This window comes from Maylandia zebra, linkage group LG1 (assembly GCF_041146795.1).
Source record: "Maylandia zebra isolate NMK-2024a linkage group LG1, Mzebra_GT3a, whole genome shotgun sequence".
Lineage (NCBI taxonomy): Eukaryota > Metazoa > Chordata > Actinopteri > Cichliformes > Cichlidae > Maylandia > Maylandia zebra.
In genome coordinates, this window is record NC_135167.1 from 39950589 (window position 1) to 39960164 (window position 9576).

Consider the following 9576-nt stretch of genomic DNA (forward strand, 5'->3'; position numbering starts at 1 on the left):
ATGAAACTCGAGATGCTGGTTTTTGGTAATCCAGACTACGCAGCAACGTATGAATGACTAACATCATCTGAGATGTTAAAATTACAAGAAATGTTTCAGTTCATAAAGAAAAAACTCTGAGTGTAATCGTAACGATGGTTTTATACCTCTGAGGAGCCAGGAAGTGACAGCTAACAAAACAAAACACATTTCTGATGAAAGAGGAACCAGAACAAAGTTTCACAAAGATCCACAACAGCAAAACCTTTCAAAATAAAATGCACAAAAGACAAACAAAGACCTGTAAGAATCACGGTTTATTCACATATTATAGTTAGATTAATAATTCATTCCATTAGTAATGCATGTAAACATTATTACATTAATAAAGATCCCATGTATGTAGGAGTTAGAGCCATAGCTGATAGGTAGATGTTGTCCCTGGTTAAGCTTTTAAGGTACAACACGCTAATACAAACCAGGAGCGTCTAAGAAACAGAAACGTGCGCTTTAAGGTGCTTATTGTAAAAACTCTGCGTTTATAATGAACTGAAGCTGTTAGTAGAATTTAACGAAGTAGCCGCTGTGTCTCTATGTCAGCATAGTGTCTCAAACAGATATTATCTCGAGGTAAAAACATGGCTGGGCTGTCCTGGCTGACTTTGACATCTAATACTTTTATTTCTGGTGTTTTATTGTGAAGCACTTTGAGATTTTTATCTGTGAAACGTTTGACATGAGTCAGTTTTACTTACTGATGTACTGTAATATCAGTTTTTGTGAAAGAATAGTGTGGTGAGTTAGTTGAACCTTTACTTAAAGGCAGCTCTTTAACAGTAAACCCTCATTTACAATGGCGGCTTGGCAAAGGGGAAAAAAACAGGGTGGAGCCCCCTGGTGGTGAACATTTCAGTTAAATTTTGCAGCGTTTTTTGTTTGTTTTTGTAGTTCGTTCCCTCGATAGTTACCACTTTAATGTCTTTTGTTACCTTGATGTGTTTCTAAAAGTTGAGTGATGAGGAAACTGATAAATATTTGCAGCCTTTTATCACTGATAAACCTTTACTAAATATTTCTGATTATTTCCGGGCAGACTGGATCTCCACAGCTGCATCTCCGCCTCTCCATTCCAGCCAGATGCTGATAAAGTCATCTGCACATCAGCATGGCGCTCAACAGGCCTATGAGGACGGTGACAGGCACCAGGAGGAGGGCCACGTACAAGAACCACGGCTCTGGGTACACGCCTGAAATCAAAACGCACAAAACCCTTTGTGTGAAGTTTGATCCCATTATCAATAACACACGAGTGCAGTGTTGGAGTCCTTTTTCCAGTAAGAGCATATTTCTAGAAGCTTAAATGACAAACTCACCATGACGCGCTGATGAACATGTAGTGGACTCATTTTTATCACCTTCTCCAACTTCTGAAACCAATGAGAAAAAAACCTTTCACGATTAAACAGGTTTCCTCTTCAAAGATACACATTGTACATGAAATCGGTTTAAACCCCTCAGAGTGAACGTCAACATAGGGAGAAAGAAAGAAAGACCTTTCATGGACTTTATGTCCAAAAAAATCTGTACTGTGTTGAAGAGACAGCGCCTGAAGTTGTTAGAGAGCCAGGCTGTACTTTTGTGTAATATCAACGTTGTACCACAAGATGGCGAAGTGAGTCAGTCAGGCTAGTCGTTTAGGTAAGCATGCTAAAACATACCTGTAGTTACTTCTTTCCTAGTCTTTAGACACTTTACTTACATAACCACTGAAGAGGTTGAGCAAAGGGGTTCAAAAACTTGCTAAATTTACCATAAGGTAAAAGTAATAGTTTCTGAAAAACATTTAGTAAATCTACAAAGATTTAATGGCCAGTTTATGAAAAGAAAACTTGTGACTATATGAGAAAAAATGTCAAATTTATAAGAAAAGCTACACCAAAATAAAATAAAAGCAGACGACCTGCTGTGCCGTCGGAAAAAGCACGACAATCACATCATTAAGGAATTATTAGCTCATGTTCATTCAACGAAGTCATCTTAACTACAACAATATAACATGATATATCACTAAATTCACAATTTAAATTAAAGTAAGAAATACCAAAAACTTTAATAAACTGTAGAAAGTATAAAGTCCAGATTTCAGACACACAGCTGCTGTGCCCCTAAAAAACATTTTAGCTCATCTTTTAAAGAAGCATAAGCGAACAGAGTCGTGCAAAGAAAATCTCACACAGAAATTCAGGATTTTTCTTATTTCCTGTTAAAAAAATTTCTGTAAAGCTTAATTTTTACTGTTCAAAATCTGCAGTGTCATTGATTCCTCTCAGGAGGACGATGATTAATCTGATGATTGACTCAATCGGAGGTCACTAAAAGCTCTCATTTCTAGAAATATGGACAAATTTATTAAACCCCCCAAAATATGACTATCCAGAGTTGGGACCAGGAAGCAGAGTTGCAGTCTTACACGCCTCTCTGCAGCTTCTCTCCTCCTGCTACCCTCTCAAAAACCCATCTCCATAGAGACTGTGTCAGCTTCCAAAAAGACAAAAAACAAACTAAAAACCAGAAACAAACAACTTAAACATAAACAATTACAAAGAAAGAACAATACAGTATCCACATCTGAACCAAAGAGTAAAACAGTGAAATGTGGATTATTAAATATTAGGTCTCTCTCCTCCAAGTCTCTGTTAGTACATGACTTAATAATTGATCAATAAATCGATTTACTCTGCCTTACAGAAACCTGGTTGCAGCAGGATGATTATGTTAGTTTAAATGAATCAACACCCCCGAGTCATTCTAACTACCAGAAATCTCGAAGCACAGGCCGAGGGGGCGGTGTGGCAGCAATTTTTCACACCAGCCTATTAATTAATGAAAGACCCAGACAGACTTTTAATTCATTTGAAAGCCTGATGCTTAACATTGTCCACCCCAGCTGTGAAACTCAGAAACCAGTCTTACTTGTTATCATCTATCGTCCACCTGGGCCTTACACAGAGTTTCTGTCTGATTTCTCAGACTTTATATCTAATTTAGTTCTGAGCTCAGATAAAATAATTATTGTGGGTGATTTTAACATCCATGTAGATGCTAAAAATGACAGCCTCAACATGGCATTTAATCTGTTATTAGACTCAATTGGTTTCTCTCAAACTCTAAAAGAACCCACCCACCACTTTAATCACACTCTAGATCTTGTTTTAACATATGGCATAGAAACTGAACATTTAACAGTGTTTCCTGAAAACCCTCTCCTGTCTGATCATTTCCTGATAACATTTACATTTACAATAATTGATTACACAGCGGTGGAGAGTAGACTTTATCAAAGTAGATGTCTTTCTCAAAGCGCTGTAACTAAGTTTAAGAATATAATCCACCCACTGTTATCATCTTCAATGCCCTTAGACTCTTTTTCTCCAAGTGATCTTTCTGAGTTAACTTCAATAATTACTTCCTCCAAACCATCAACGTGTCTTTTAGACCCCATTCCTACAAAACTGCTCAAAGAAGTCCTGCCATTAATTAATGCTTCGATCTTAAATATGATCAACCTATCTCTAATGATCAGCTATGTACCAGAAGGCCTTCAAGCTGGCTGTAGTTAAACCTTTACTCAAAAAGCATCTCTAGACCCAGCAGTCTTAGCTAATTATAGGCCAATCTCCAACCTTCCTTTCATATCAAACATCCTTGAAAGAGTAGTTGTCAAACAGCTAACAGATCATCTGCAGAGGCTTATTTGAAGAGTTTCAGTCACCCTTCTCAATCACTATGTGTTCACAGACCTCTCTGCACTGAATCACTCTTGTCATTAATCTCTGTCTCTCTTCCACAGCATGTCTTTTGTCCTGTCTTCCTTCTCTCACCCCAGCTGGTTGCAGCAGATGGCCGTTAGCAGCAGTGTTGTGATTTGGTGCTGTATAAATAAAATTGAATTGAATTGATTACCAGACAGGTTGCTGTGGAAGATGCTCTTTGTAATCACGTCATCCCTCAGGTGCAGCTGGCACTCGTATTTCCCACGCGACCACAGAGGTACGGTCTCAGAGAGAGTGACGTACGGCAGAGCGGCGTCGGCGTCTCCTGGAGCTGAGGTAACATTTTGGAGTCGACGGCCGTTGTGAAAAATGTGCAAAGAAAATCCAGCATCCCGCGTCACGCTGACCTCACAGCCTAGCATGCAGGGAGCGTGTTTGGTGACATTAAAGACCGTGGCGCCTGAAACAAGAGACACACGTACAGCACGGTCATAGACACATATTTTTATAAAATTCTTTCAGAAGTTCGGGTTTAATCACTAGAACCAGAAGTATTTAACATAAATAATAAATGTATTCACTAATTAAAAGTTCTTTTTCAAACAGAATATCAAACAGGATGTCAGCTCTAGTTTAATTCCTCTTTCATGTGAATCTTTTTACACAGGTAGCCTTTCCCTCGTTGTTTTTCTTTCTGTGTTTTTTACCTCCATACTCAGAGCAAATATTTCACAGCTTTTCTGCAGACTGCTCTGTAGGTCTGCAGAGGAAACTGTTCACGTGCACGTGCCACAGAGGGCTGTTCTGTCCTCCTGACACGGTCTAATGTAATCTAACCCCTGACCTTTAACCTTAAACCTCCTCTCTGTCAGCCAAACTCTGCAGAACAAGAGTCAGTAGATGTGAATACTGTGAAATGTGACTACGTTTGGTCGCCCATGTGAAGCAATAAACAAAAAAACAACAAATCTTCTGCCTTGTATTTACCGTAAACCACAAGGGAAGTTGTGTCCCCCTTCTGCCTAAAATTTCCATTCCTCTCTGTGTGAAGCGAGAGCTTGCACCGGTACTTCCCGCTGTCAGCCCACTGCACACTTTTCAGAATCATTGACTTGTTTGTTGACATCCCGTTATTGTCCAGAAGGGTTGCACGGCTATTGTTCGAGGTCTGTGAGGGGATCAACCGTATGAAATCAGCAGCCATCTCATTTAATTTCCACCAGTAGAGGATGGGCTGGGACAGGAGCTTCTCATCTTGCAGCCGGAGCTCACAGGGCATGATGATATCCTGACCCAGAGCTGCAGAGAGCACAGCAGGCTGGTGAACAGTGACCAAAGAGAAAGCACCTGAAAGACAGCCAGTAAACATGAACTGTCAAAAACAACTTTATTGATATAGCACCGTTAAAAACAGTGTTTACAACATGCTTTAAAAAACAGGAAGTTGTGATGTCATGTCCAAGAGCAGTGTGACACAGAAATGCCCTCTTCCTCTTTAAACCTGTGATTGGTTGTGAATACACTGACAGCAGCACAGACACACAAACCAAAGACCACACTGTTTTATTATTTGTGGCTGTGGTCATCACTGGGCTATTTTACCAACCAATGTGTAGCTTCATACGAAGAACCACTTCTGTCTTGTGGTCATGGGAAAGCTGGAGTGCAGCCTTCTACCCAAGTTTCATACCTCCGTGTCTGATAAACTAGTGCGGCTGAAATTCACAGGCTTTACAGTAAGTATGTGACTCATGAGGGAATGTTTTAAAACTGTTTCTCTGCAGTTACTGGATGCAAAGGTTATAATAAGGAAGGGTCAGCTTTAAACGGAGTCAGGGACAAAACTTACAGTACTGGGTTTTTCCACATTTTAAGTTTCTGTTTAGTGAGCCACTCGAGGGCCACTGTTGTTTCAGGGACCCAAATGCACAAGGAGGAGTAGCTGCCCTTTTATTGAGGCTGATGCAGAAGACAAAACACTAGCAAAGTCCAAAAGATCAAATCCAAGCAGGCATGAGGAGCACAACTGAGGAGCATAGAAGACGTGTTGACCATGCAGGAAAGATTGGAGGAGGTGTTAGACACAGGAGAGAAAGGCAGGTGAAACTAATCAAGAAAATCAGAAACACAAGGAAAACTAATGCAAGGCATGAAAATATGAACAAATTTCAAAGTAAAACAGAAAATAAGGAGAAGTTAGATCGACAAGAATACTAACGCATCAAAGACAAGAGGAGATGACTGAAGCAAGACATGAAGGAATCCAAAACAGAAACACGGAAAATCCTAGAAGCAAATCCAGGTCGCAGGAAACATTATGGTTTGGTTTAAAACACATCCTTTAACAACAGCAACCTTCTTAGTGGAACTTTCAGTTTCATCCATTAACTCCAAATCACAACAACAGTTACCTCGACGTGTTTTATATTGTATGTAATTAGAACTAAATATCAGCAACAACCCCCTATAAACAAGCACTTGGTGACCGCAGGAAGGAAAAACTTCCTTTTAACAGGAAGAAACTTCTGGCTGCAACTGGTTGAGTGAGAGTAGAGATACAGGACAAAAGACAACGCTGATACCTGCAAATTATTAAATACAGTACAAACACATGACAGGCAGACTCATTCCAAATGACATCATGTATGTAATGAGAACAGAGGAGGCTGTTTTATCTTTAAAATTCTTTACTGATATAAACATTTAGTCTGTATTGATGGTGAGAAGAAGAGGTGACATTGCATAAAAGTTTTCCTGCAGATGAATGAAGGTAAAGTAGAAACCAGAACAGTCGTGAGGGTCGCCTGCTGGTCACGCTTCAAGAACTTAAACAAGAAGTGACACAGAGGAATTTTCTTTAAAAATCCCTGAAAGAAGAACTTTGGGAAGACGTTATTTTTAGTGGATCTGCATCGTTACTTGCTTCTATTTTCACTTCCCCCAAAAATATGTACAGTGTACACCAACATTTCCCAACAGCCAAATTCAAGCGCAAAAACTGTTGAAAGTGACAAAAACAACCAATCAGCATAAACATAAACAACAAGTTACTTTTCATATTCTAACTGAAGAGACCGTGATGCTGGTACAGCACTCTCCTTTATGTCTTTGTGCATAACTGAAGTTTAAGTCTGGGACCGGCATCAAAAGCAGTTTGGAACAACAACTCTTCTTGCTAAATGTTTCAGTGAGAAACATTAGCTTTCATCCTCTTACAGTTATAGGAGTGGTTAACCTCTTAATATGCACCAACACTCTTGTGTTAGGGCTGGGCTGCGTTTGCCTCACAATCTAAACAAAGATAATGATGCATATTTCTCGTGGTTCTCAGCGTCCTACTGGTTGTGCTTTGATATAAACACCAAGCTCCGTTTTTTCCTTACATTGCATTTGTGTCTTTGCTCTCTATGAGAGACCAGTGCTTGGTCTTTCAATGAGTCTTTTAACAGATTTGTAGCTCATTAGAATTTAAACTGCTGGCAGTCAGTCAGGAAGTTCACTGAAATGCTGAATGTGTGTAATTCCCATCACAGCTGCACAAGTGAAACTTTCTAATCTCATCTGATCTGAGCAAGCTGTGTTTTTCCGAAAAACACACCGAAGCAGAAACGCACCTCTATGCTGATGATACTGATATTTATGCACGCGCTCCCTCTGTGCTGCGGGCAGAGCTTCAGACTGAATATCACTCACAAACGTAAACGCTCACAAAGCGAAAACATTTATGGTGTACTTGAAATCTCATCTACAGCACTGTGCTGACTTAGCAGTTTTACATCTGATACCAAAGGGTGTACAAGTATACAAGAACTTGAGAATATGGATGGATGACAAGCTTTTCTTGAACTTGTTTCTTTTAACCCTGTGATATGTTATGGTGGTTTATCTCGTCATTCAGTGTTCATGCCTTTCTGTCTTTAATTAAAAGTCTCTTCATTTTTCATGAATCGGGTGGATTATCATCACAGACTGTTCACAAGAAACAGTGCGGCACATGTGTACCTGTGAAACAGTCTCAGCTACACTCCCCCAAACAGTTGCTTTTTAACATTTCTGGCTGTTTGGAAATCGTTATGTTCGGGACTGCTGCTAGGTCAGCACACTGGCAGCAGATGGCCCCGCCCCTCCCTGAGCCTGGCTCTGCCGGAGGTTTCTTCCTGTTAAAAGGGAGTTTTTCCTTCCCACTGTCGCCAAAGTGCTTGCTTTTTGGGTTTTTCTCTGTATGTATTATTGTAGGCTCTACTGTACAATATAAAGCACATTGAGGCGACTGTTGTTGTGATTTGGCGCTGTGTAAATAAATTTGAATTGAATTTCATATTTTTTAATGTAATGTACTTTGCAGAAGGATCTGATCTGGAGCTTATATCTATCGTTGAATTTAACCGTCTCTAGTATCTTGTCTTTAAGCTTGCTGCTACCTTTGCTGGTCAAAGAGATTTGATCCCAGCGGCACTTCCTTCTTACATACAGGTAAATATAATAGATAAAAGCTGACGTGTTTATGTGGCTTAAAATGACAACTTTTGAGTTTGTCTTTTAACATTAGCTGTTAGCTTAGACAGAATGAATGAGTGTATCCCTGCATGTTTGCTAACAGCTGGGATTCTGATTGTTTTAGGAGGCAATTCAGTATCTGACACAGCATTTATGTTACAGTTACCTTTAACATTGAACATGTAACAGTTTAGAACTGTCCACACATTTGTTAAGGTTTTGAGACTGTGGTCATACAGGCTTCAGCCACTCATTGATGATAAGCACCATGTCTGTACCAACAAAACTAAACGATTCCAGCATGATTGCATTTTAATTTGTGAATTGTTGTTGTTAAGGTTTACTTTATCAGTTCCCGAGAAACTATTACATGTTTCAGCTGGTTGGCACCTGCAGAAATTTTACATCTGTTTAAACCACAGGAAGAGGTAACCTCAATACTTTGTGTTACTTTGTCATCGACATCTTCAGAGAGGAAATGGGTCAACTAAAGTAAACTCTTTGCAGCTCCTTAAAAATATATTTTTTTAAAGAGTTCCATTCTGAAACAAATGCAGAGAAAGATTCAGAGAATGAGCTCTAAATCAAAAAAAGAGCAAGCTAAGAAGTCACATAGATTCATTCACTACAAGCTTTTTCTGTGAATAATAAATAAAGTTAGAAAAAATGGGTTAACTTTCAGTTTGGCTGAAAATTAGTTCTGCCCCTCACTGCAGAGGGAAAGATCATAAAAAACATATGCCAGACTCTAGATGTTAGAGTCCATGATCCAAATTATTCTCTTTATTCATGACGAGCTAAGATGTCTCCATTCAGGACAGACTTTTATTGTGAAGGGTCACATTTCTGCCAGTATCTTTGAGGTTTAACACTGAAATGCTCGCAGCTTCTTAAATTTATGACAACACAGAAGCAACTGAAATGTCAGATTGCCAGAAACCAAATCAGAAATACGTTTATGAATATTTCAAGAGACGGTTCAGGATCCTCATCACAAAAATAACACAAAATTTAACAAAATAAAACAAACATGTACCTGAGACCACAAAGCAGAGAATAATCCATGATGTCCTCCCCCACTTTGACAAATTCAAGCTACGATGGCGCTCACACGAAACAACGCTTGACATGTTTCGTGACTGAAACCACAGGATAAAGATTTCCTACTGCGAGAGCGCGCAGATTAAATACTCCAGGGTGGGGTGTGTGTGGGGGGGGTCACTTCCTCCCAGCATAACGAATCTGTGTGGGGTACAAAACAAAGCAAAACGAGTTTTGCAGCAGGAGGTTGCTGCCCAACATGTTGATGAAATCATCTCTCATCAGG

At 39.6% G+C, this 9576-nt stretch overlaps 1 protein-coding gene across 1 annotated transcript; it reads right to left on the bottom strand.

Moving 5' to 3' along the window:
- Nucleotides 1-277: 277 nt before the first annotated feature.
- Nucleotides 278-9366, bottom strand: LOC112435591 (uncharacterized). Its single transcript, XM_076886200.1, has 5 exons — nucleotides 9286-9366; nucleotides 4740-5099; nucleotides 3943-4212; nucleotides 1353-1406; nucleotides 278-1226 (listed from the first exon to the last, which is right to left on the bottom strand). Exons 2-5 carry the CDS (start codon nucleotides 5029-5031, stop codon nucleotides 1129-1131), a joined length of 714 nt encoding a protein of 237 aa, XP_076742315.1. The 5' UTR covers nucleotides 5032-5099; nucleotides 9286-9366; the 3' UTR covers nucleotides 278-1128.
- Nucleotides 9367-9576: the final 210 nt, after the last annotated feature.

Bases quoted from the DNA above. Each gene is read 5' to 3' on its own strand.
- LOC112435591 (XM_076886200.1), bottom strand. From the start codon at position 5,031: ATGCCCTGTGAGCTCCGGCTGCAAGATGAGAAGCTCCTGTCCCAGCCC. The intron at 4,213-4,739 runs GTAAATACAAGG...CTCTTGTTTCAG, and splicing joins AACTTCCCTTGTGGTTTACG to GCGCCACGGTCTTTAATGTC. The intron at 1,227-1,352 runs GTGAGTTTGTCA...TTTTGATTTCAG, and splicing joins ATGTTCATCAGCGCGTCATG to GCGTGTACCCAGAGCCGTGG.